The sequence below is a fragment of the Notolepis coatsorum genome (assembly GCF_963971535.1).
Source record: "Notolepis coatsorum genome assembly, chromosome: 15".
Classification (NCBI taxonomy): Eukaryota; Metazoa; Chordata; class Actinopteri; order Aulopiformes; family Paralepididae; genus Notolepis; species Notolepis coatsorum.
The window spans coordinates 50,908,580-50,934,980 of NC_140179.1; the positions used below are offsets into that span (position 1 = coordinate 50,908,580).

A 26,401-nucleotide genomic window follows, 5' to 3' on the forward strand; every position below is an offset into this window, starting at 1 on the left:
ACACACACACACACACACACACACACACACACACACACACACACACACACACACACACACACACACACACACACACACACACACACACACACACACACACACACACACACACACACACACACACACACACACACACACACACACACACACGTAGATAGATAGATAGATAAAAAGATAGATACACAGATAGACAGACAGACACAGGTAGGTAGATATATAAAAAGATAGATAGATAGGCAGACACAGATAGGTAGGTATAGATAAAAAGATAGATAGATACACAGATAGGTAGGTACTAGGTAGATAGATAAAAAGATACAGATAGACAGATAAATAGATAGCGTAGATAGAGAGTACATACTGTACATGTTTGTTTGTGACACACATCTGTGTGTGTGTGCAATGCATGTATGTGCGTCTGCTTGCCAGCCTACTCGTATGTATGCATAAATGTGTCTGTGCTGTTTATGCATGTGTGTACATCCTATGTGTGTGTGTGTGTGTGTTACTCACCATATCCAGCAGTTGCTTAGCAGTGGTCTGCTGGTTGACACTCAGCACAGTGAAGGGTTCTGGTCCTGGGGCTCCGTGTACCGTCACTCTGTGTAACTGCTGTGCTGCCCTGCGCTCTTCTGAGCCGAACAACTACACACACACACACACACACACCACACACACACACACACACACACACACACACACACACACACACACACACACACACACACACACACACACACACACACACACACACACACACACACACACACACACACACACACACACACACACACACACACACACACACACACACACACAGGTCAGAGGTCATGCATGAGATACAGTAGTATGGAATATGCATTTATAATTTTTAGATTATATATTAGATTAGATTTAGATTATTAGATTATATATTGCATATATTTAGCATTTAGTTTTTTTTAGATTATATATTAGATTACATTTAGATTATTAGATTATATATTGTAACTATTTATTGTAGGGCAAATATAACAGAGGACATACATACCCTCATCTCGCACCTTGTTGCCCATATGCACATGTCCAGAGTTAATTATATTGATTTGTTATATTGTTTACACTGCTTTTTTACTACCCCCCCCCCACCCCACCCCCATGCTGCCTGAATTTCCCCAAGGGGATCAATAAAGGAATATCTTATCTTATCTTCCAAAAAAGGCAATTCACTGCATTAGCCCCGCCCACTTCTCACCATTGTTTTAATTTTTTTTGGAACTTCTGGTTTATGAACTTGGTGGGGATATTCCCAAATTAAAAATAATAATAAAACTTAGCTTAGCTAGCTCATTCTCCTTGTAACAAAGACGGTTGTAAAGAAATGAATGAGAGGCCTGGTATTTTCATCACAACCGTCTTGTGGTTGTCTGCCGCCAATAAATGTGAAATATTATGGTCACAATATATGGCGTTGAATAACAGCCAAACAGAACATTATGTCGTCACATTGAAGTTGACCTTTGACAGTTATATAAAAATGTCATCACTTCGTCATTTTATCCTATTGGACACTTTGTCTTAATTAGCATATCAGAATCAGAATCAGAAAGGTCTTTATTGCCAAGTAGTTTTCACATACAAGGAATTTGCTTTGATCGTTAACCGTGCGACATTAGCGGACAGACATTAACAGACAGATAATACAATAAAGAGGGAGTAAAATAAAATGAATTATGAGCTAAGTTAAGCACAATATAATAATATAATAATTATGAAATAAATTATAGGCCAGGGCTGTACAACTGTAAATAAGAGGTTGAATAAAATGATATGGGATATAAACTAAATTAAATATAGCACAATAGAATATAGTACAATTATAAGTAAAAAATAAAATAGGAATTTATTATGTTTTGTGAGGTCACAGTGATGCGTCTTACTGTGGATGCAGACATAGCGCCGCCTGCTGGACATTCATCTGTCCTGCGACTGTAGATGAACAGACTGGACACCTCCATGGGCTCGTTGTGCCGTGTCCTCAACTGGACGTGTCTGTAACCTGAAACACGGGAAATAATTACACTGTAGTTACACTTAAGCTGTTCTAGTAGCCTAATGGTATGTTACATACTGTAGTTAAATCAACCAAGTATTGGGTCAACTAAAACTGGACCGACTAATCAAGTATGAGAGGGCATCCTTAGAGCCTAAAGTACCTGGCGTGTGTCTACTAGAGCAGGGGTTCTCAAACTTTTTTATAACACAACCCCATTTTATTTAGAATTTTCTTTGGCGACCCCACACTTAATGTATCGCGTAATTTCAACGTGGAATTAAGGAATATCAAAATAAAAGCACACGTTGAAATTGATCATGCATATTTATTAGAAAACTTTATTACAGCACTATGTTATCAATACACATTTATAAAACTAGGGATATTTGGCCAAAATAGATATATATATTTTTTTTTTTAATGTTTTTACTTGCGCGACCCCACTGTCACCTATCCATGACCCCACTTTGGTTCGTGACCCGTAGTTTGAGAACCGCTGTACTAGAGGAAACTACTGTACCTGTGTCTACTAGAGATACATACTGTACCTGTTTGGGCGACTCCACACTTAATGTATCACGTAATTTCAACGTGGAATTAAGGAATATCAATATCAAAATCAAATCAAAAACAAAACTTGATCATGCATATTTATTAGAAAATTGTATTACAGCACTATGTTATCAATACACATTTATAAAACAAGACATATTTAGCCAAAATATGTTGCCAATGCGCAACTGTCACCTACCCACAACCCCACTTTGGGTCGCGGCCCGTAGTTTGAGAACCACTGTACTAGAGGAACCTACTGTACCTGATCTGGTCTATCAGAGGGACCTACTGTACCTGTGTCTACTAGAGGTCTAATAGACATACTGTACCTGACCTGGTCTATCAGATGGACCTACTGTACCTGATCTGGTCTATCAGAGGGACCTACTGTACCTGACCTGGTCTATCAGAGGGACCTACTGTACCTGATCTGGTCTATCAGAGGGACCTACTGTACCTGATCTGGTCTATCAGAGGGACCTACTGTACCTGATCTGGTCTATCAGAGGGACCTACTGTACCTGATCTGGTCTATCAGAGGGACCTACTGTACCTGATCTGGTCTATCAGAGGGACCTACTGTACCTGATCTGGTCTATCAGAGGGACCTACTGTACCTGATCTGGTCTATCAGAGGGACCTACTGTACCTGGCTTGAGGGCCTTCAGAGGGACCTACTGTACCTGGCTTGAGGGCCTTCAGAGGGACCTACTGTACCTGGCCTGAGGGCCTTCAGAGGGACCTACTGTACCTGGCCTGAGGGCCTTCAGAGGGACCTACTGTACCTGGCTTGAGGGCCTTCAGAGGGACCTACTGTACCTGGCTTGAGGGCCTTCAGAGGCAGGGTTCTCTGAGCAGTGGTCTGGGAGCTGTTGTTCTCCACCACGGCAATCCTGACAAAGCACACGTCTTCAAAGTGAACCGTGAACAGGAAGTGCTCGTTCCACATGGGGTTGAGGGTGTTGCGGTGGATGGGCTTGGTGCGGAAGTGGCAGCAGTCGACGGGCATGCCCAGTATGTCCAGCTCAATGCACGGGCTGCCCGTCCCAGTGCTGTTCCCCGGGCACACGTTCTGCCCCGACACCACCTGGGAGGGAGAGGGCCGGGCATGACGCGTAGGGGATTTAATACACAAGCGCTCTTTTAGATTTTGTGCAAAAGAAGGAGGGGAGGTGGAGGAGGGAGGGGGGGTAGAGGGAGGGGAGGTGGAGGGTGGAGGAGGGAGGGGGGTTAGAGGGAGGGGAGGTGGAGGGTGGAGGGGGGGTAGAGGGAGTAAATGGTGGCGTGTTGTCCTCACCGTGAGGGAGTAGACGACAGGACTCAAGCTCTCCACGTCCCGGTCCAGAGGACAGAGTTGCTGGTACAGAGGACAGGTGCGGTCCCACAACACCGGGGGTTTGAGGACGTAGCCACAGCCACCATTAGCCTCGAACAGCGCTGTGTTGAGTTGCATGGGCAGGTCTGGAAGGAAGCAGAGGGGAGAAACCTTCAGTGACTTGACTGGATTTCTCACCACATAATTTTTTTTTATGAATCTATTTATATATATATAAAAAATGGAATGTACACTTTATAAACAATGAAAAGAAAATTAAACATATACACCCACAACACACCTGCCCTCCCCCATCCTACCAGTTAAACCGCCCTCCCCACCCAAGATCTCCTACCCACCCACCCCACAATCCCAGGATGCCTACTTTTCTCACACCTTCAAAACATGACGAGTCAATAATATTAAGCACAGAATTATTATAAATTAATAATAATAAGGGAAGGAAATGTACAACACAACCTCTACCAGCCAAATATGGTACATAATTGATTGGTTAATGGATTGATTGGTTAATTGATTCAGTTCAACTGTAGCTACTGGCAGTTTAGAAGAGAATAATGACTGAGGCTTGAGTTAAACTCTACTGGCAGCTTAGAAGATAATTATGACTGAGGTTCGAGTTCAACTGTACTGGCAGCTTAGAAGAGAATAAGGACTGAGGCTTGAGTTAAACTGTACTGCTTAGAAGAGAATAATGACTGAGGCTTGAGTTAAACTGTACTGCTTAGAAGAGAATAAGGACTGAGGCTTGAGTTAAACTGTACTGCTTAGAAGAGAATAAGGACTGAGGCTTGAGTTAAACTGTACTGCTTAGAAGAGAATAAGGACTGAGGCTTGAGTTAAACTGTACTGCTTAGAAGAGAATAAGGACTGAGGCTTGAGTTAAACTGTACTGCTTAGAAGAGAATAAGGACTGAGGCTTGAGTTAAACTGTACTGCTTAGAAGAGAATAAGGACTGAGGCTTGAGTTAAACTGTACTGCTTAGAAGAGAATAAGGACTGAGGCTTGAGTTAAACTGTACTGCTTAGAAGAGAATAAGGACTGAGGCTTGAGTTAAACTGTACTGCTTAGAAGAGAATAAGGACTGAGGCTTGAGTTAAACTGTACTGCTTAGAAGAGAATAATAACTGAGGCTTGAGTTCAACTCTACCGACAGCTTAGAAGGGGGGGCCGTTAGAAAGAGAGGGAGAGGAGGGAGTGAGTGAGTGAGTGAGTGAGTGAGTGAGTGAGTGAGTGAGTGAGTGAGTGAGTGAGTGAGTGAGTGAGTGAGTGAGTGAGTGAGTGAGTGAGTAAGTCAGTGAGTGAGTCAGTGAGTGAGTGAGTGAGTGAGTAGATGAGTGAGTGAGTGAGTGAGCGAGTGAGTAGGTGAGTGAGTGAGCGAGTGAGTAGGTGAGTGAGTGAGTGAGTGAGTGAGTGAGTGAGTGAGTGAGTGAGTGAGTGAGTGAGTGAGTGAGTGAGTGAGTGAGTGAGTGAGTGAGTGAGTGAGTGAGTAGGTGAGTGAGTGAGTGAGTGAGTGAGTGAGTGAGTGAGTGAGTAAGTGAGTGAGTGAGTGAGTGAGTGAGTGAGTGAGTGAGTGAGTGAGTGAGTGAGCGAGCAAGTGAGAAAGAGAGACAGAGAGAGTATTTTAGCAGAGCAGTGAATTAAAACATATTAGATAATAAAACAAAAGGTAGATGGAATAGAACATAAAAGAGAGAATGAACAGCTGGTAAAACAGAAGGAGAAGAGTGATGTAGTACAGCTGATGTAGAGACCAGTGTTCTAACAGCTATACTTATATAACTAGACAGAGGGGGGGTAGAGAGACAGAGAGAGAAAGAGAAAAATAAAATTACTAGACCTCACTGAGACAAGCCAGACAACACACACTTAGTCAGGAGGGAGGGAGTGGGGGAGAGAGAGAGAGCATATAGAGAGAGAGCATAGAGAGATGAGAGTGAAGGGAGACGTCAGGGGAACCAGTGGAGTAAGAGTTAGAGGTGTGGCTTAAGATATAGAGGTGTGGCTTAAGATATAGAGGTGTGGCTTAAGATATAGAGGAGTGGCTTAAGAGTTAGAGGAGTGGCTTAAGAGTTAGAGGAGTGGCTTAAGAGTTAGAGGAGTGGCTTAAGATATAGAGGAGTGGCTTAAGATATAGAGGAGTGGCTTAAGAGTTAGAGGAGTGGTTTAAGAGTTAGAGGAGTGGCTTAAGAGTTAGAGGTGTGGCTTAAGATATAGAGGAGTGGCTTAAGAGTTAGAGGAGTGGCTTATGGGGCATGGCTTAAGGGTTAGAGGAGTGGCTTAAGAGTTAGAGGAGTGGTTTAAGGGTAAACATCTCAGTTTCTTTATTAACACTTTGGGTGCCGGGAGCCGTCTTTAGACGTCTTTGCTGGCCATGCTAAAGTTGCCGGGGGACGCTGTACGTCGTCTTTATATCAATATTTCAAAAATCTGCGATCGGATTCATAATGTCCCTCCGCTGGCCTGAGATCCACCAGCAGGACCCACTGAGCTCTCTGGCGGTTCAGGAGCGCCATCTGGTGGCCGATCGGCGCAAGCGCTTAACAGGAAGCGCACTAGAGGTTTTGCTAGACGTCCGTATTGCTTCCGGCCACTCGGTACATGTCCCGTGACTCTAGCTCGTCACTCTACATAGCGATCGATTGCCAATAACTCGATAAACAACATGATTTGGACGTATATACCATTATACAAGCTGGAGATGGACCGGGTAATAATATATCCCATAATGATAAAATGTCTACTCGACGATGATCGCCCAACGGCGCGCGGAGACTGGGGTGAGTTTCAGCGTGTAACGTTACCGTCTTCGATAATAACTGATATTATCAACATTTGACCCACATTAGATGATTGGTATAACGCTGCCCACGGAATTATAAACGCCCCCTCGCCCATCCGGTCAACATCAGATGACGTGTAGTAACTTCTAGAAGTACGTCTAGTTGGAATTTTTTATATCGCGCTGATTGCCATCAAACTGTATTTCATCATCAATATAATGCATTTGGGGCTATATATCACGTTCTGGAGAAAGCTGCAGAAAGAGATGAAAACATACTTATACATTAGACCATACTTTACTATGAATATGTGAATGAAAAAGTTTAACGTTGCTACACAATGAACAATACATATAGGACTTTGAATGGGCCCTAATAATGGCAATGTAGCAATAGAATTTAAAAAGTTATAGCCCTGCAAAGAAGGGGACTTTCTCCATAGACAAATAGCGCTGGCAATCTATGGTATATCATTAATTTAACCTTAGGCAACCAAAGTGTTAATACTTATTTTTTTCATTTCAACCTTTATTTCAAATTGTAAGCATCTGAGGTTTCCCTCATTTACAGAAACGACAATTGTACAAAATGTAAACAGTACATAATAAAAACAATATTCACAGAAATTTAAACACCAGAGTAAAAAATTTAAAACGTTTCAAAATAATTTAAAAAGATCAACTAAAAGTAAAACAGTTACAGGTAGTCACACAATGGTCTGAAATCATACTAGTGATGCACGATATATCGGCCGCCGATATAATATCGGCCGATATGGCAGTTTTTTTACACATCGGTATCGGTCCGATATCAAGATAGGGCCGATATTAAAAAAATAAATAAAAAAACAAATTATCTTTTTTTTTCTTTTTACATGTTTTGGCCTTAAATAGTTTCAAAATATCAGTCATTTCTGAAAATAAGTTACAAAAGTAAAAAAATTATGCGTTTTGGAAAATAGCTCTTTATTTGATTATCATAAAAAAGTGTTTTCTATACAGAGATATCGACATCGGTAAATATCGGTATCGGCCAGAACAGCAATATTAATATCGGTTATCGGTATCGGCCACAATTTTCACATCGGTGCATCACTAAATCATACAAACATTCCAAGGGAAGGGAGAACCTCCAATTTCAGAGAGTTGAAGGACATCCCATGAGTTAGAGGGATCAAAGGAAAAGGCTGACTTCCCTAGCTCAGAACAAACTTGAGGAACCCTAAGAACCATCCAGTCATTCGATCGAGTTGAATAGGTTCCAATATTCCAATCTAACAGTGAAGAGATATAAACAGGTTGTTTACCAATAAGGGCTTTAAAAATAAATAAATACCAGTGTTTGTTGCGCCTTTCTGCAAGAGAAGGCCAACCCACCCTATCATACAGAACACAATGGTGAGTATCATATGGGTCACCAGTAATACATCTGAGAGCCGAGTGATATGCAGAATCCAGAGGTTTAAAAGTTGATGCCGCAGCATGCCTATAAATTACATCACCATAGTCCAAAACTGATAAGAAGACTGATTCAACTATTCTTTTTCTACTAAATAGAGGAAAATGATATCTGTTTCTGTACAGGAAACCAATTTTCTGTCGCAGGCAAGATTGTCCACATGGAACTTAAATGTAAATTTCTCGTCAAGCCACAGGCCAAAATATTTATACTCAGTGACTCTCTCTATACAAGAGCCACTGACAGTAGATATCCTCACATCATCAAAGTTAATATTTCTTGCTCTTGAAAACAACATAAACTTTGTCTTACTAGCATTAAGAACCAATTTAAGACTAGCAAGGGCATCCTGTAGAGCATAAAAGAAAAGTTGCAATTTCTCAATGGCCAACTGTACAGAATCTGCAATAAAGTACACAATTGTGTCATCAGCATACAAATGGGCATGACATCCATACGAAGAAGAAACAATATCATTAATATAAATTGTAAAAAAGATACTATTCTCTCTTGAGGTATGAAGAAGAGCATGGATATAGGCGTCCACGTCTCTGAACATCCCTATAAGAGAAGTGGTTATTTGGATGCGAGAGCACTGCCCCTCTAGCAGCTATCCTTATCTGACCGGAGTTCACGAGAATCAACACACAGACAAGACACTCGACTCCCTCAGAAACTCTCATTGTTTTCCCAAGCTTTATCTCAAATTCTTCTGCTCTCTGTTTGGGGGGGGGGGGGGGGGGGGGAAGAGAGAGAGAGAGAGAGAGAACTGAATTGGCTCTGAGCAATGGAAAAACACATCAACTTGCATTAAGGCCTTCCAGAGATGTACTGTATAAATGTGTGTTTACAGTAGGGATGCAGAATTTTTTTTCACTGCCAACACAGTTTGGACCAAACTTAGTTTTGCAGAGTCTCTCTGAGCTCAATTGGGAAGATACCGCCCCCTATCGTCTCTCCCTGTGTAACTGCACCCCATTAGTTTAGACTGATGAAGGGGGGGGGGGGGCAGTTTCCTCATTTTACTTTTCCGTCAAGCCAAGCCGAAGAGACCAAGTGATCGCCGGCTCTCAGAAATGCGTGGATTATGTATTTCCAGCACCCAACGCTGAATCAATAAACGCGATCGATATTTGGAATGGCGATCAGGAATTGGAATAATCTTTTTGGATAACATCTGATCTGAGGTAAGGAATTGATTTGACCAGTCTTGGGGTAATCGGAGCTTTTTTCACAGATATATCAACGTGTCCCATATGTGTGTGTGTGTGTGTGTGTGTCTGTGTGTGCGCGCTGATCAGGAAATGAGAGAATCGATATTTCAGCCCGCTTCTATAGCGTGCATAAGTACACATATACTATCGATAATCTAGCGTTTATTTGAAAACGATTCATAAATAGGCAGAAAAATTACAACGTTTTTGTGTATGCCAGAATATTCCAGTAAATGCCGTTTATCACGGAATCTATATATTTTCCTGAAAAACGAGGGCTTTTCAAAATGCTATAAAACGGAAATGAACCGATTAAAAAAACAATCCGTTTCGACAATGTTGACTGCAAACAAGTCATTGATAAGCGACGGGAAGATTAGACACATAATTTAAGACAGAGATTATGCATTCACAACGCTATCATTGAAGTGGGTGCTGGCATTTAATGGGGTTTTACCATGTTCACCAGTGGTAATCAAAGTGTTAATAAAGTCTTTAATATCAGGTTTTAGTATTGGGGAGATTCTCTCCATACAAGACTCTATACTTAAGTATTTAACATCAGGTTTTTAGTATAGTATTTTTAGATGCGTTCTAAAAATTTATTTCCCTATAAACAAGTACTCAGGGTTCCCACATACATTGCAAAATGAAATTCAAGGACTTTCAAGTACTTTTCCAAGGAACGTTTTTCATTTTTAAAGGGCATTTAAAGGGATACAATTCACTTTTAAATGCTGTTTTTTATAGAAAGAAAATCGGATCCAATATTTATGGCTTAAAACCACTTTCCGACAATTAGTTACTTTAAATAAAAAAATATTATTTTCTTGATTCAGAAATTTTTATCATGGATGAACAAAACTTTCAATGCAAATGCACCTTGTTAAAAAATTGGCTGTTTTCAAGGAATTCCAGGCTTTGACTTTTTTTGTTGTCAAAAATCTAACATTTTAAGCACTTCAAGGACCTTGTGCAAACCTGTTACCATCCGGCACAGCCATGAACGGTCGCAAACTTTTGAGCTCTCGGAGCCCTCGTCAATACAGCAAACAAAAGAGATTTTGCGCACATTTTCTCCTCGTTATGTTTTGGATAACGGATTCGTACCTCTACTCCAGGGGTGGCCAACCCGCGGCTCGCGAGCCGCATGCGGCTCTTTGCCCGTCAATGTGCGGCTCTTCCATCCATAAAAATAAAAATAAAAATAATAATAAAAAAAAAAAAAAAAAAAAAAAAAAAATTTACTTTTTTTTTTTTTATGTCACTCATTCCATAAGGACGTAGAATAAACATTTACAATTTTTTTTTAAATGGTCCATTTGCATGTTCTTGGTATCTGAATCTACATGTAGGGACATTATATGGATCAGTGTCAGAAATAGTGTGTCTGTTACTAGGCTTGAGTAAATTGTAATGAACCAAAGGAGAATATCAATTCTATTTAAAAAAAAAATTATCTTTGACTGTAAATAACACCATGCTAAAATTGACCAGACCTGAAAAATCTAAGCAAATGAATAAAGGGAAGATGATTAAACAGAAGGTTTTGTAGATACAGTACTGAATTCTGCCATCTTTTTTATAATGTAAATTTCTCCACCATTCTTCATCATATTGCAACACCGTTTTTTGCAAGACGTTCACAGAAAGGTAGAGAAACTAACTGCGTTCTGTTTTATGGCAATAACGTTCAGGTTTGTGGGAGATAATCCCAAAAAATAAGAGAAATTAAAAAGTAAATCCAGAAGTCAGATGATTGACAGGGGCTGGTGTGAGCTGGGTAGGGTAGTTTTTCGAAATTTGAAAGCCCTGAGTCTCTTCCTTCAAAAGACTACACTCACTTTTGGCTGTGCCACTTCCTCCTGTCAATATGCGCCGGTTTCCGACTCAATGCCCTGAGATTTCTATAATCTTATATTTCACTAATAACAGTTAAAATAATTGGTAAACAAACATAATGCTGAAAATATACACTTTTACTGTATATCTCGGGCTTAAGAGGTTAACCCTGTGAGGCCCAAATTAAAAAGAAATTAGCAACTTCAGAGGCCAGAGGGTGGGACATATAAACACATTTACTATCAAATAGCATTGTGAGGCTGAACAACAGGACCAATTGACTATACATGTGCTTAAAGGGGAACTATCTTATAAATGGCTTTTTTCAGTGTTTACCATTGTTTCTTAGCTATGTGGACTTATATTAATAGGATATATGTCTCTAATTCTCATATTGGCGAATTCTTCCAATTCTCCTCTCACAATATTCACCCTCACTGAACTGAGTCATCTGAAAATGTGCATATCTGTGATGTCAGAGATTTCTCAGCTGCATAATAATGTGGCAGTTGATGTGGCAGTTGGCACCAGGCCACACAGTGGTTGGAGCCCAGCCTCAAAACGGCTTAAGATCTTGAGGTAGAAAAATGCGGTTTTTAGTACTTGATTAGAAATACAAAACAATGCATTTTTTTTGAAAAAAACCTAGGTGTTCCATAGACTCACAGGAATTGTGTAAAAGTGCCCAAATAGTGAAAGAAATAGTAAAATAGTTCCCCTTTAACATTTTTTAAATAAACATTATTTTTTTAAATGGCTAAAAGTGATTTTGTAATTTTGCAACCGTGGGTCTCACAGGGTACTTTTAACCCTGTGAGGCCCAAATAAAAAAGACATTAGCAACTTCAGAGGCCAGAGGGTGAGACCTATAAACACATGAAGGGTGTCGTGACTGAAAAAAAAGGTTGAGAAACGCTAGTATATGGTGTGGCTCTTTGTGGTACCACAGTCATTTTTTTGTGGCTCTTAGTCTCTGACTGGTTGGCCACCCCTGCTCTACTCTCATGGCAGCTTCTCATGGTTCTAGAAACCCATAATCTGCATGACCCATTCCAATCAGGCTTTCGGAAATTTCATTCCACCGAAACAGCCCTTCTTAAGGTTACCAATGACTGTAATGGCTGCAGATGATGGTGTCGTATCATTTGGTAAATATAGCTCCTAAAATGTACTGGAAAATGTTCCTAGGAGAAAAGGTTTTAAGTACATAGGATTTGGTCAGAAAACAGCTGTCCCATTAGTCAACCAAAAGGCCAAGTTGGAGGCAGCTATAAGTTACAGAAGAACAGATCTTTGATGCAAAGAATAGGTATTTCTACAAATAGATAGTCAGTTAAATAAAGTAAGCTTCACTATGGGCAAAAGGACTAATACACTTTTAGTTTAATAAAAGTTAATGATAAATCATAGGGACCATAAAGTATACTGGGAACAGGATGTGATCAAGGCTGCTCCCAGGATAGGGTGTGTGTGAAGCGACTTGGAATGTGAGTACTGAGACAATGAAAGGTCAACAGAAACTATTTACAGGGTGGTGGCCAAAAGGGTTAAACAAAAGATGACCACATCTCATGTAGTTGTTATCTCTTACCCAGCTGCCTGGTGACACAGAAGGCAGACAAACTGGTCTGAGTGGTATATAGGAGGAACGATCTTTTAAGGAACTTGGATTCATTTGAATTGATAATATGCTTACAATTAATGTGAAATAAACTGCAAATATTACTGTTATGTTGTGCTAAGAATCTTGGACGTAATGATATGAAATATGCTGTGTTTATGACAGAGAGTCATCGAGGTTACAATCAAGCCTTTTATATAAACCAAACTGGAAGAATACCCAACGTGCTGAGTAATAGCTGTTTAAAATAGATATAGATCTAAGCTAAAAGAATAATTATAAAACTATGAAACTGGGCTTGATGGTAACAGACGGTGATTCTCATCTCATATAAAGATTCTACTAGTTAAAAGTAATATGTCTGTGTTTAGAAAATCAATCACAAATCAACTAGATATATCTTGAAGCTTAAATACTAAAAGGTATTAAGTTTAGTTTAGGCTATTCAACTCTCTGACTTTAAAAAAGGCGTAAGTCAGTTGGTCTGTTTGGAAACCACCCACTTTCAAATACCAACAGTGAAAGTTTGCGATTGGATGAGACCATATGTGTGATGTCACTTGGTGACGTCACGCCGAGATTTCTCCCTCATTGATAAAAGGGGGGTGTGGGAATCACAAGAAAAGAGACACACCGATACGAGACACACACCACCCCCCTGGAAGAGGACGGCAAGCGGGAGACGAAGAAGAAGCTCTTTGAAACGAGAAAAGAATCCTTTTGTTGTCATCAGACAACAAAGAAAATCAACAACTCAACGACGAAGATTATTATTATTTTAATCTACCTTCTTAGTCTAGTGTTGATGACAAACGGCATAGTGTTTGGTACATCAATATTATTGCACAGTATACTCATTTGAACCAAATTCATTGTTGTTCACTTCTTGACTTTGAATTAAAACAAATCTGAGAAATAGAATCCTCTTCATTCTCCTGCTTCGCTGCCGTCCTACAAACCATGTTGGTTTTATCAGTAAATAGGTTTTAAGGTGTAATAGAGAAACACAACGCAGAGTAAGTTAGATTAGATGGTTTTTTAAGATAAAACCCTTATTCCTTTTACGATAAAGGTAAACACACACTATTAGTTTTATTGGACCTCAGCGCAGCCTTTGACACGGTTGATCATGTGGTTATGGTGCATAGGCTCAATGATGTGTTTGGGATCTCTGGGTCGGCACTGAGATGGTTCTCATCTTACCTAGCTGATAGAAGCTTTTCTGTGTCAGTGGGTCAGTTCATGTCAGACTCTACCCCACTGTCCTGTGGGGTTCCGCAGGGTTCTGTGCTAGGGCCAATGCTGTTCTCCCTATATATGTTTCCCCTAAACCAGATTATTAAACGCTTTAATGGAATATTTTATAGATTTTATGTGGATGACATCCAATTGTATTGTTCTTTTAAGCCCAGTGAGTGTAATAGTTTTTGTATTATTAATGAATGCATCGATGCCATCAAGAGCTGGATGGCTGATAATTTCCTTCAGCTTAATGCAAGTAAGACAGAAGCCCTCATTATTGCTCCCGACCACATCATCCCCATTATAAAAAATTGTATTGGACCTTTAGGTCAGTGTGTCAAACCTCATGTGAGGAACTTAGGTGTAATTTTTGATGACTGTCTTTTAACAGCCATGTCAACCAGCTCACACGGTCATGTTTTTATCAGCTCAGAAACATTGCCAAATTAAGATTTGTTGTTTCTAGAGCTGAAATGGAAATTATCATCCATGCTTTTATTTCATCATGCCTGGACTATTGCAATTAAATTTGTACCTGTCTGGATAAATCTGTGCTAAACCGCTTGCAAATCATTCAAAATGCAGCGGCAAGGCTTTTAACTGGGACAAGTAGGCGTGCCCACATCACCCCATTTTATCCACTCTACATTGGCTCCCTATTAATTATCGTGTCCATTTAAAAATTCTTGTTTTAACTTTTAAAGCCCTCCAAGGTAAATCCCCTGTGTACATTTTAAATGTACTGTGCCCCGCCCCCTACTCCCCCAGTCGTGCACTTAGGTCCTCCCACCAAAATCTCCTGGTTGTCCCACGGACCCGGTTAATAACAAACGGTGACCGGTCCTTCCAATTTATGGCCCCTACCCTTTGGAACACCCTCCCCCTTTCTATGCGTTCACTTGACTCCCTATCCACTTTTAAGGAACAGTTGAAAACGTTTTTATTCAGACAGGCTTTTAATTAATTCCTGGTTGTATACTTTGTTTATTTATTTATAATTGTTGTTTTGTTTTTAGGACTGACATTTATGTTGCACTCATTTTTAGTTATTTAATTTACTTGTGTTATGCCTATGCTTACGATGTGTCAGAATTGTTTTATGTGTAGTGCGTTCATCTCTATGTAACTGTTGCTATGTTTTACTTCTGTGAAGCACTTTGTGATTTTATCTGTGAAATGTGCTATACAAATAAAGTTTACTATACAAATAAAGTTTACTTACTCTATGATGAAGCTCAACCAGACAGAAGAGGAGAGAAGAATAAACACGGAAAAGGAGATCCACAGCGACTTCCATTTCCAAAACGGCACAGAGCATAAGCACCTGGCCATTGGGACAGCGACAATTCACGCAACATTAGCGGCTAATTCGGAAAAAAAGAACAGGCCCCCGACTGGCAGAATGGACAGAAGGACCTTTTTGTCCCTTATCCTGCTACTTTCAGGAGACGTGCAGCTAAACCCCGGACCCAGCCACGTCAGGACCCCCATCAGGACGCGAACTCAGACGCAACGACTGGGTCTGGCACTACAGGATGCAACGATGGCTACTGGTGCATACATCCCACCCGACGCCGGAGCATACAACACATCCGACGCCGCCGGAAGGACGAGACGAGAGAGAAGGAACCGGGGCTAATCAACTCTGCCCTTCCCCCTCAGAAAGCCACCCGGGTCAGCGAGACATAATCACCACAGGTAGCCGGCGTGATGGAATCAACACAGCCCCCTGCCCCCTCCCACGGAATTTCGCCACCCGGCAATCGAGACGGAATTATAACCAGGACAGGATAAAGAATCACCCCCACCCCCCCTCCCCACAGACGAAGAATGCTACCTTGAACTCGAGGACATCGACAGCACATCAAACAAAAATGGACTACATATTTTCCATCTAAACGTAAACAGCCTAAGACATAAGCTGGCAGAAATAAGACAACGGTTTATTAGTGGTAAGGTAAACATTCTATGTTTTTCTGAAACTAAACTGGATTCATCAATAACAGACCCTGAAATAGAGTTGGAGAATTATTCAATAGTTCGTAATGATAGAAACAAGTATGGAGGTGGTGTCTGCATGTACATTCATAAGGACACCACATTCATTAACCGTACTGACCTAGATCATGAGGCTATTGAAACTGTATGGGTGGATGGAAATTCTATTTGAAAGGGCTAAATCTGTTTTAGTCGGCACAATTTACAGACCGCCAGATCAAAATGGCGTTTATGATATGCTGGATGTGTGCTTAGCTGGAGCTGAGGATGCAGAAAATATTCTTATTGGGGATTGGAACACGGATATGCAACAAAAAGATGCACCCGTCTTCAAATCCTTCAATAGGTTTTGTGATCTGCACGGCCTCAGCCAGCTGATCACCCAACCCACACGTGTATGTGAATCAACTCAGACAACCATTGACCTCATCCTGGCCTCTGACAAGTCCAAGATCTCCAATAAAGGGGTTATAGCATGCGGGTTAAGTGATCATTATATGATATTCTGTACCCGCAAAAAGCTAAAACAAAAGGCTGGCTGTCACAAAACAGTCACATCTAGAGACCTCAAAACCTACTCTAGCGAGGCCTTTAAATGAACTGGAGAGCCTGGACTGATCAGATGAGCTCAATGGTACACTGGTTGAAGAAACATGGCTTGGTTTCAAAACCAAATTTTCAACAATACTAAACGACATGGCCCCCTTAAGAACCACCAGGGTAAAAAATCGCGCTGAGCCGTGGATGCAGTCCGAAATATTGGCCGCTATGAAAACCAGAGACAAAAAATACGAGTTTCGTAAAAGTCAGTCAAAGCTTACCAAAAGCACGAGCAGTGAACTCCAAGCCCACGTGACTGAACTCAAACTGGAAAGAAACAGACTAAGAAATTACGTAAACTCCATGATCAAAACTGCCAAAAAAAATGTCATCAATGACAAAACTGAGGAAAACAAAAACAAACCATGTGAACTTTGGAAATTACTCAATAATCAACTAGGCTGCAGTAAAAAACTTAAAACCAGATTCTCAAACATAAACATAAAGACGGACAACACGCTCATCACAGACAAGCTGGATGTAGCCAATTACTTAAACATTTTCTTCACAAACATAGCCACAACACTGGTAAACAAACTACCCTCCCACTCAGGGCATTATGGGGTAGAACACATAGTAGCATACTACAAAAACCTAGGGGTCCACAAAGACGACTTCAAACTGGAATTGGTAACAACAGATGAGGTACAGATGAGGGTTTATGCTTTTTATGCTTTTTGGGTTTTTTTGGTGATCAAATATTGAATATTGAACTATAATAATCAGTGCAGGAGCTCACTTATCCTTGAAAGACACTTTTATCACTGACTTAAAAGGCCCATACATCTCCATAAATGTTCAGGGGGGAGGGAATAAGTGCTTACCCTACAGACCCCAAGAAGTGCTGTATATTCTGTATTGTTTAACACTTTAATCGCCATGGGTTAAATTCATAATTTACCATCCCTCGCCAGCTCTATTTGTCTATGGAGAAGTTCCCCTTCTTTGCAGGGCTATAACTTTTTAAATTCTATTGCTAAATTGCCATTATTATGGCCCATTCAATGTCCTATATGTATTGTTCAGGGTGTAGCAACGTTAAACTTTTTCATTCACATATTCATACTAAAATATGGTCTAAAGTATAAGTATGTTTTTATCGTTTTCTGCAGCTTTCTTCAGAACGTGATTTATAGCCCTAAATGCATTATATTGATGATCAAATACAGTTTGGTAGGAATCTGTGCGAGATAAAAAGTTTCAACTGGACGTGGTTCTAGAAGTTTCTACGCATCATCTGATGATGACCGGATGGGCGGGGGATCGTTTATAATTCCGTGGGCAGTGTTAGATGATTCATCCAGAGTGGGTCATATGTTCATCAGATCAGTTAGTATAGAAGACGTTAGAAAATAACGCTGAATCTTACCGTGGCTTCCTCGCGCCGCTGGCAGATGAGCGTGGAACAGAATATTTTCTATTATGGGATGGAGAAATGCCCGATCCATTTCCAGGTTGTATAATAGTATATACGTCCAAATCATGTTGTTTTTTCGAGTTATTTGCACCGATCGATGTTCACTGTGTCAATACGGAGTCTCTCTAACGATAGCGAGTACCCGGACCACATATGGATGAGCACTACCGGTTCAAAGGTTAATTTCCGGCTGGCGATCTGCCGATCGGCCACCAGATGGCGCTCTTGAACCGCTAGAGAGTTGAGTGGAGCTTTGCACTGTGTCTCAGGGCTCCGGAAAGGAAATATGATTTCGATGACAGATTTTTGAAATATTGACATCAAAGACGAGTTACGGCGTCTTCGGCAGAATGAGCATGGCTCGGAATGACGTGAAAACTTGTTCACGGCGATCATAGTGTTAATATAAATGCATTTTTTATTCCAAAACCGATTTGTATTTGAGATTCCCAAATCCCATCGGACTTGACTTCTTCATGTCCCTCAATGAGTGTAATACCAGCATTCAACTGTATGCGCCACAGCGGTTTCTATCATCATCACCACCCACGCTATGCATAAAATATATAGGTCCGCGGAGAGGCACACTGAGGAGGCCGTGCAGCAAACTGCAATGGAATATGGGGCATCTCTCTCTCTTTACCTAATATTTTGATTCTATCCTGACATTTTTCAGTTGGAAGGGCAGTCTATATGTGTAACGGTAAAAAAAAGATTTATTTTTTTCAAAAAGGGCTATTTTTTATGGGGCTCAAAAGGGCAGGTGCTCAAGCACCCCTTGGGCTCTATGTGTGCACGTGCCTGCATCACACACATAATAAACCTCTCCATAAAACAGGGACACGTCTCCAAGGACTTCAAAATTGCGAGAGTAACACCCCTGCACAAAAAGGGCAGCAAATTAGACCCAGGCAACTACCGCCCTGTTTTTATCCTTACCTCCATCTCGAAAGTCATGGAAAAAATAGTATACGAACAGGTCGAAAAGTACCTTGCGAAAAAGAATCGAATCTACAAATTCCAATCTGGCTTCAGAACATCCCACTCCACTGACACATGCCTTCTCTATTTAAACGACCACATCAAACAAGAGGTGGACGCGGTCAAATACTGCGGCATGGTCATGCTGGACCTACAAAAGGCCTTTGACACTGTCAATCACACCATTCTGATTGACAAGCTGTGGTGTTCCACAAGGAAGCATACTAGGACCGCTACTGTTCGCGGACGACGCAGCCCTGCTGGTCTCTGACAAGAACAAGTTACAGGTTGAAAAAACCCTCAGCTCTGAACTAGGCAAAATCTGCATATGGCTATGCAGATAACAAACACCTGGGCAAAACAGAGTCCATTCTCTTCGGTTCAAATAACAAACTCAGCAAGACCGACGGCTTCTCAGTTACAGTGGGTGACAATATTGTCACAAGGAAAGATGAAATTACATACCTAGGTTCCATCCTAGAGGCAAATCTTTCCTGTGACAAAATGGCATCCAATGTAATACAAAAAGTCAACCAACGAACTTGATTCTTGTACCGGATCTCCTCTCTGGTAAACAAGAATACCCTGAAGACTCTGGCAGGAGCACTCATTCAAGGGTACTACGACTATGCTTGCACCTCATGGTACCAAAGCACCTCAAAGGTGCTAAAAACAAAATTACAAACATCTCAAAACAAACTGGTCAGACTACTGCTTGACCTTACTCCTAGAACCTACCTCACCCCTGCCCACTTTGACAACCTAGGATGGCTTAGAGTAGACGACAGAGTACAGCAACTTGCAATGGGCCTGGTCTACAAGATACACTACACGACTAAGGTACCCATGTACATGTCAAAATACTTCCCAAAGGTCAGTGAATACCACGATCACAACACCAGAGGGAGCTCCACAAATCATGTTAAACCCAGATTCGGCTCAAACAAGGGACTAAACATGTTTCGTAATTATGCCACATCAATGTGGAACGCCCTACCCAAAGCTGTAAAGGAATGTGAATCACTACTGTACCCACTTTCAAAACCACTCTCAAAGAACACCTACAGCAGTGGTTCTCAACTGGTCTAGCCTCGGGACCCAACATTTTCCTTAGTCATTAAGTCGCGACCCAAAATTTTGAACCACTATGATTTATGTAAAAAAAAAAATCAGTAATACGCAATCTTTCAAAACATGAAATAAACACAAAAAAGTGCAACAAAAGTGCAACTATTGCTAAAAAAAAACAATGAAATCAAATAATAATAAATAATTATGCTTAGCAGATTTCTTAGCTTAACATAACAGACCTACGTTTGGGGGAACTAATGGGATAACTGGGGTTGCAATAAAAGTGCAACTATGGCTAAAAACCCAAAATATATAATAATAATAATAATAATAATAATAATAATAATAATAATAATAATAATAATAATAATAATAATAATAATAATAATAATAATAATAATAATAAATAATAAATAATTATGCTTCTTAGCAGACTTCTTAGCTTAACACTTTGGCTGCCATGGGTTAAATTCATTATCAACCGTAGGTTGCCGGCTCTATTTGTCTATAGAGAAAGTCCCCTTCTTTGCAGGGCTATAACTTTTTAAATTCTATTGCTACATTGCCATTATTAGGGCCCATTCAAAGTCCTATATGTATTGTTCATTGTGTAGCAACGTTAAACTTTTTCATTCACATATTCATAGTAAAGTATGGTCTAATGTATAAGTATGTTTTCATCTCTTTCTGCAGCTTTCTCCAGAACGTGATCTATAGCCCCAAATACATTATATTGATGATGCAATACAGTTTTATGGCAATCAGCGCGATATAAAAAATTCCAACTATACGTACTTCTAGAAGTTACTACACGTCATCTGATGTTGACCGGATGGGCTAGGGGGCGTTTATAATTCCGTGGGCAGCGTTATACCAATCATCTAATGTGGGTCAAATGTTGATAATAGCAGTTAGTATCGAAGACGGTAACTTTACACGCTAAAACTCACCCCAGTCTCCGCGCGCCGTTAGGCGATCATCGTAGAGTAGAAATTTTATCATTATGGGATGTAGATTTACCCGGTCCATCTCCAGCTTGTATAATGGTATATACGTCCAAATCATGTTGTTTATCGAGTTATTGGCAATCAATCGCTGTGTATTGTGACGAGCTAGAATGCCGGGACCTATAGCGAGTGCCCGGAAGTAATACGGCCGTCCAGCACAACCTCTATGGCACTTCCTGTTAAGCGATTGCGCCGATCGGCCACCAGATGGCGCTCCTGAACCGCCAGAGAGCTCAGTGGGTCCTCCTGGTGGATCTCAGGCCAGCGGAGGGGACATATGAATCCGATCCCAGATTTTTGAAATATTGATATCAAAGACGCTGTAAAGCGTCTTCGGCAACTTGAGCATGGCCGGGAATGACGTGTTTAAGCGTTTCCCGGCACCCAAAGTGTTAACATAACAGACCTACAGTAAGTTTGGGGGAACTAATGGGATAACTGGGGTTGCAACAAAAGTGCAACTAGGGCTAAAAACCCAATGAAATAAAATAATAATAATAATAATAATAATAATAATAATAATAATAATAATAATAATAATAATAATAATAATAATAATAATAATAATAAATAATTATGCTTCTTAGCAGACTTCTTAGCTTAACATAACAGACCTACAGTAAGTTTGGGGGAACTAATGGGATAACTAGGGTTGCAACAAAAGTGCAACTAGGGCTAAAAACACAATGAAATAAAATAATAATAAATAATATGCTTCTTAGCAGATTTCTTAGCTTAACATAACATACCTAAGTTTGGGGGAACTAATGGGATAACTGGGGTTGCAACAAAAGTGCAACTAGGGCTAAAAACACAATGAAATAAAATGATAATAATAATAATAATAATAAATAATTATGCTTCTTAGCAGACTTCTTAGCTTAACATAACAGACCTACAGTAAGTTTGGGGGAACTAATGGGATAACTGGGGTTGCAACAAAAGTACAACTAGGGCTAAAAACACAATGAAATAAAATAATAATAACAATAATAAATAATATATCCTTCTTAGCAGACTTCTTAGCTTAACATCCCAGGGAACTAATGGGATAACTGGGGATGTTGTTTGCTCCTGACAAGAGTCTTAGGGTGTTTTCACACCTGTAGTTCGTTTGCTTTGTTCCGATTCAGGGACTATTATGATACAATTGTTGCACTTGATTCTTAGTTCGTTTGTGTTCACACGGCTGTGTTCACACGGACCAAAACAAACGCACGCGCGAGCAAACTATCACTCATTGGTCAGATTTTGGGGTGTGCCCCCCCCCCCCCCCCCAACCCTGAATCTCCGCGTTACATTGAAATCGGGGAGGAGAGAGCGGGGGAGCAAATGAATGAATGTGGATGAGAGCCGTGATGTAAGTGGTTGCAGATACGGCTGTGGGGGTGCTAGAGACATGATCGAATAGTCTTTTATGCGCCTCAATCTCCTGAACACGGCGCGAGCCATTCCTAATCGATCAGAACTAAATCGGCAGCGAAAAAGCCCATTTTAAAGCACCTATTATTACCCATGCACATGCGCAGATTGCCCACAGAGTCTGGAGACGCGAGATGACGCTCGAATGAATGTGGACTGTTCCATCAGAGGGGGGAGCTTCGGTGGCCAGTGTCCTTTCAGCCGACCAGGATAATGAAACAATGATCCCACTAAATGGCCAGAAGCGTCTTATGGCGACATCTACAATTACCTCATTGAGTCTCCAGGTAGACTAATGTTTATATTTAAGTGCAGCGGTCTGTAGCCACTCACATTACCACCGAAGCTCCCCGATGGAACAGTCCACATTCATTCTCTCGGTGAGTGTCCCGCACGGTGCTGCTGCTGTCACTACAGAGACCCCGGCTCCTCTCTCCTGCGCGCGGCTGACTGATATCAACGACGCAGTGTACCTCATCGCTGCTCCACGTTGACCCACGACGTATTATTATTATTAATTGTGTCGGTTTGTTAAATCGATTGCATTCTCACAGCGTACGAGTCGGTTGGAACTGCGCCGAGACCACCCTCTCCAGGTGGTCTCGGTCCGCTTGTTTTGTTCCGCAACAGAATGTAATTGCTGTGTTCACATATGCCCAACTGAACCGAAATAAGGGGTAAACGCTCCAGGTTCCGGAATAACAGCTCCAAACGAGCTAGGTGTGAAAACGCCCTTAAAGTCTGGGGTGATGGTAGACAAAGCAACTCTGAGGTCATGCTCAATGTCCAATCTGTTCCTCTGATTTGTCTTCAGCTGGACCAGAGCTGAGGAGGCCACTTTCACAAAGATAGGTAGTGCAAATAAAAAATGATATAAAAAAATAAAAAATTAAAACAATAAATTTTTTTTTTACACACACATGGCCCCGCGGCCCACTTTTGGGTCGCGACCCACCAGTTGAGAAACACTGACCTACAGGAGACTGCAATTCGAAACTGGCCCCTGTAAATGTCCTAACCCAACCCCCTCCAATGTACTTGGAACCAAGTATGGTTTCGTCAATATTCCAATGTACAGTTTTGCTTGCACAGTTGTACAGTTTCCCCCCCCCCACCCCTGTTAATAACGTTTTCAATCAATCAATCAACCCTGAGTACTGAAGTAATTCAGGCAGCGCTGGATCTGGGGGAAACATTATTGGTGCCCCCGTCCCCCTAGCTCCCTGGACCCCTGTCTGGGGTCACCACCTCACCATCGGTCTGGTAGTTGAGCGCCACCAGCTGGATGCCGTGCAGCCAGAAGGGGAGCGGGTTGGGGTTGGCGGAGTCTATCCTGGTGGGTGCTGGGTAGGTCCGGAGCAGCTGACACACCGTGTGCTGGATGAGCTTCTGCGAGTAGCGGTGACACAGGCGCTTGGCGGCGTTCTCGTTGACGGACGAGATGTGGTAACACTTGGGCGTGCGGATGATGGCGCTGAGGGAGGTGGGGGCGCTGAGGATCGGAGACGTCTGCTGCTGCTCCTCCCAGCTCAGACGCTCGGCGCCACCTAGAGGGAGGGAGGGGGGGGAAATACATTTGAAAAACTCTCTTCCCCAGAAATCATGACACGGTTACTCACAGATAGTCTACAGACTTTGTTGTGAACGGTGTATTGAGGAGGCATTTTCTTGTATACCCACCATATATTATTAAATACCGTAAAACTACTAATAAAAGCAGAGTCCCAAATAGCTGCGTGTTCCAAATAAAGGCGGGGTGCGGCCCGGTACATATCATACAGGCAGGGCTTGACATTAACACCCGCCACCCGCCAAATGTGGGTAGAATTCGGCAGTGGCGTGTAACTCTTACCAGCCACTTTGGCGGGTGACCTTTTTTCATTTCCCCATCACCGCGAATCCGCACCTCAATTAATATCGCCGCAGGGGGGCATATTCCCACGGGACAATGCATTAGGAAATTGTGTCCCACGAGGACATCTATCCCCGTGAATATTTCTGCATGGAACGGAATACGGGCACGCGCGTGGGAGCTCGCACAAAATCGGCCAAGTCGCGCCCGACCTTTTCCCGACTTTTTCGCTGATGGAAATGCATTCGAAAATTGTGCCACCCACCGAGTTCTACCCCCAGGTGAAATCTCACGTCGATCTGCGCACGGGCGCGCGCATGGGAGCTTGCGCAAAATCACCCAAATCATTCCACGTTACGCAAAACCTTTTTCCCAACGTTTTCGCTGATGGAAGGGTATTGGGAAGTTATAGAACCGACGAGGTCTACCCCCGTGAATATTTTCGCGGGGATCGGAATACGGGTGCACGCGTGGGAGCTCGCACATTTCCCGGGAGAAATCTCACGTCGATCCACGAAAGGGGGCGGCCATGGGAGCCCACCCAAAATCACAGTTGCCCCCCTTTGGCTACCTTAGAGAGTCATAGTTACACCTGCCATTTACCCGCACTCTATTGCGCGCCTGCCTACCCACGTGGAGGTCAGGAAACCTTGACCTTTGACTCCCCTCCCATTTGCCATTAGATGTTATTTTAGCACACACCACACTACTGACATTTTGGATTAGATGTTATTTTAGATGTTTCTGTTCAATCGTATGTCCAAACAAAGGCATGCAGTTACATTGTCCAATTACCTATATTCATTACTTTTTGGGAGGGGGGCGCAAGCGTGGGAATTTTTGGCTGGTGAAAATGCTGAGTGACTAGTGACTTTGGAAAACCACTAGCCACAGTGGCTGGTGAGCCAAAAAGTTAATGTCAAGCCCTGCATACAAGTAATATTCATACTGGTTCAAATAAACTATTTGATATTTCCCATCTTTGCTGAGGAAGTATTTTGTGCAAAAGCAATTAGACGCCTGTCCCAAATAAAGGCGGAGTGAGTTCAGTGATTGAAGCTCTCAATCTCTCTCTCTCTATTTCTTTCTCTCTCCCACCTTTACTCTATGTCCCTCTCTCTCCGTCTCTCTGTCCCCCCCCCCCTCCACAGTGCCCCTGCTTACCCCTCCCTGTGTTCCTGCTCTGAGTGGCACTCTCTCCCGGGGTGCTGTTGCGAGCTGGAGCCGTGCCAAATATGGACTTCCTGCACTTTCCTCTATCCTTCCCCCGGACGGACCCTGCTGGAGACACAGTGGACAGGCCTGGACACACACACACGCACACACACACACACACACACACACACAGGACAGAGAACGGATACGTGAGGACAAAGGAGAGAGATATTATTGTGATTTATTATCTGCATCTTTTGCAATAATATGCTTGGCCAACATTCATTACTGCTTAATTCATGTCAATAAGGCTCATTTTAAATTGAATTGAGAGAGAGAGAGAGAGAGAGAGAGAGAGAGAGAGAGAGAGAGAGAGAGAGAGACGAGGGACAGACAGATAGACACAAAGAGAGGCGGAAAAACACAGAGAGAGGCAGATAGAGAAGAGAGAGAGAAACAGACCAAGAGGCAGCAGGAGATAGAAAGAAAGAGAGAGACAGAGGGAGAGAGAGAGGAGTGTATGTGAGATGAGGTTATTGGGGCATCATTCTCTCCCCTTCCTTCATAATGACTGGTGTGTCTGTGTCTCTCAGGGGGTCTGAGCCTGAAGGCAGCGCTGCACCTGATTCTCATTAAGACATCCATTTATTGCTGCTAGTCATCCCTCTGTGTACTTTAATACCGTTATCTCCTTATCTATTACCCCGTATCGCTCTCCCTTCCTCCTCCTCTCTCTCCCATCTTTCTCTCACTTGCTCCGTTGTTGTTCTTCTCTCTCTCTCTCTCTCTCTCTCTCTCTCTCTCTCTCTCT

At 41.9% G+C, this 26,401-nt stretch overlaps 1 protein-coding gene across 1 annotated transcript in view; it reads right to left on the reverse strand.

Annotated features, from left to right (window-relative positions):
* Positions 1-26,401, reverse strand: part of plce1 (phospholipase C, epsilon 1) — a 228,888-nt gene that overhangs the window by 7,999 nt on the left and 194,488 nt on the right. The window contains 6 exon segments of the mRNA XM_084331001.1: positions 514-645; positions 1,920-2,038; positions 3,410-3,677; positions 3,888-4,051; positions 23,837-24,130; positions 25,600-25,737. Of these exon segments, the coding sequence (XP_084187127.1) occupies positions 514-645; positions 1,920-2,038; positions 3,410-3,677; positions 3,888-4,051; positions 23,837-24,130; positions 25,600-25,737 (1,115 nt within the window).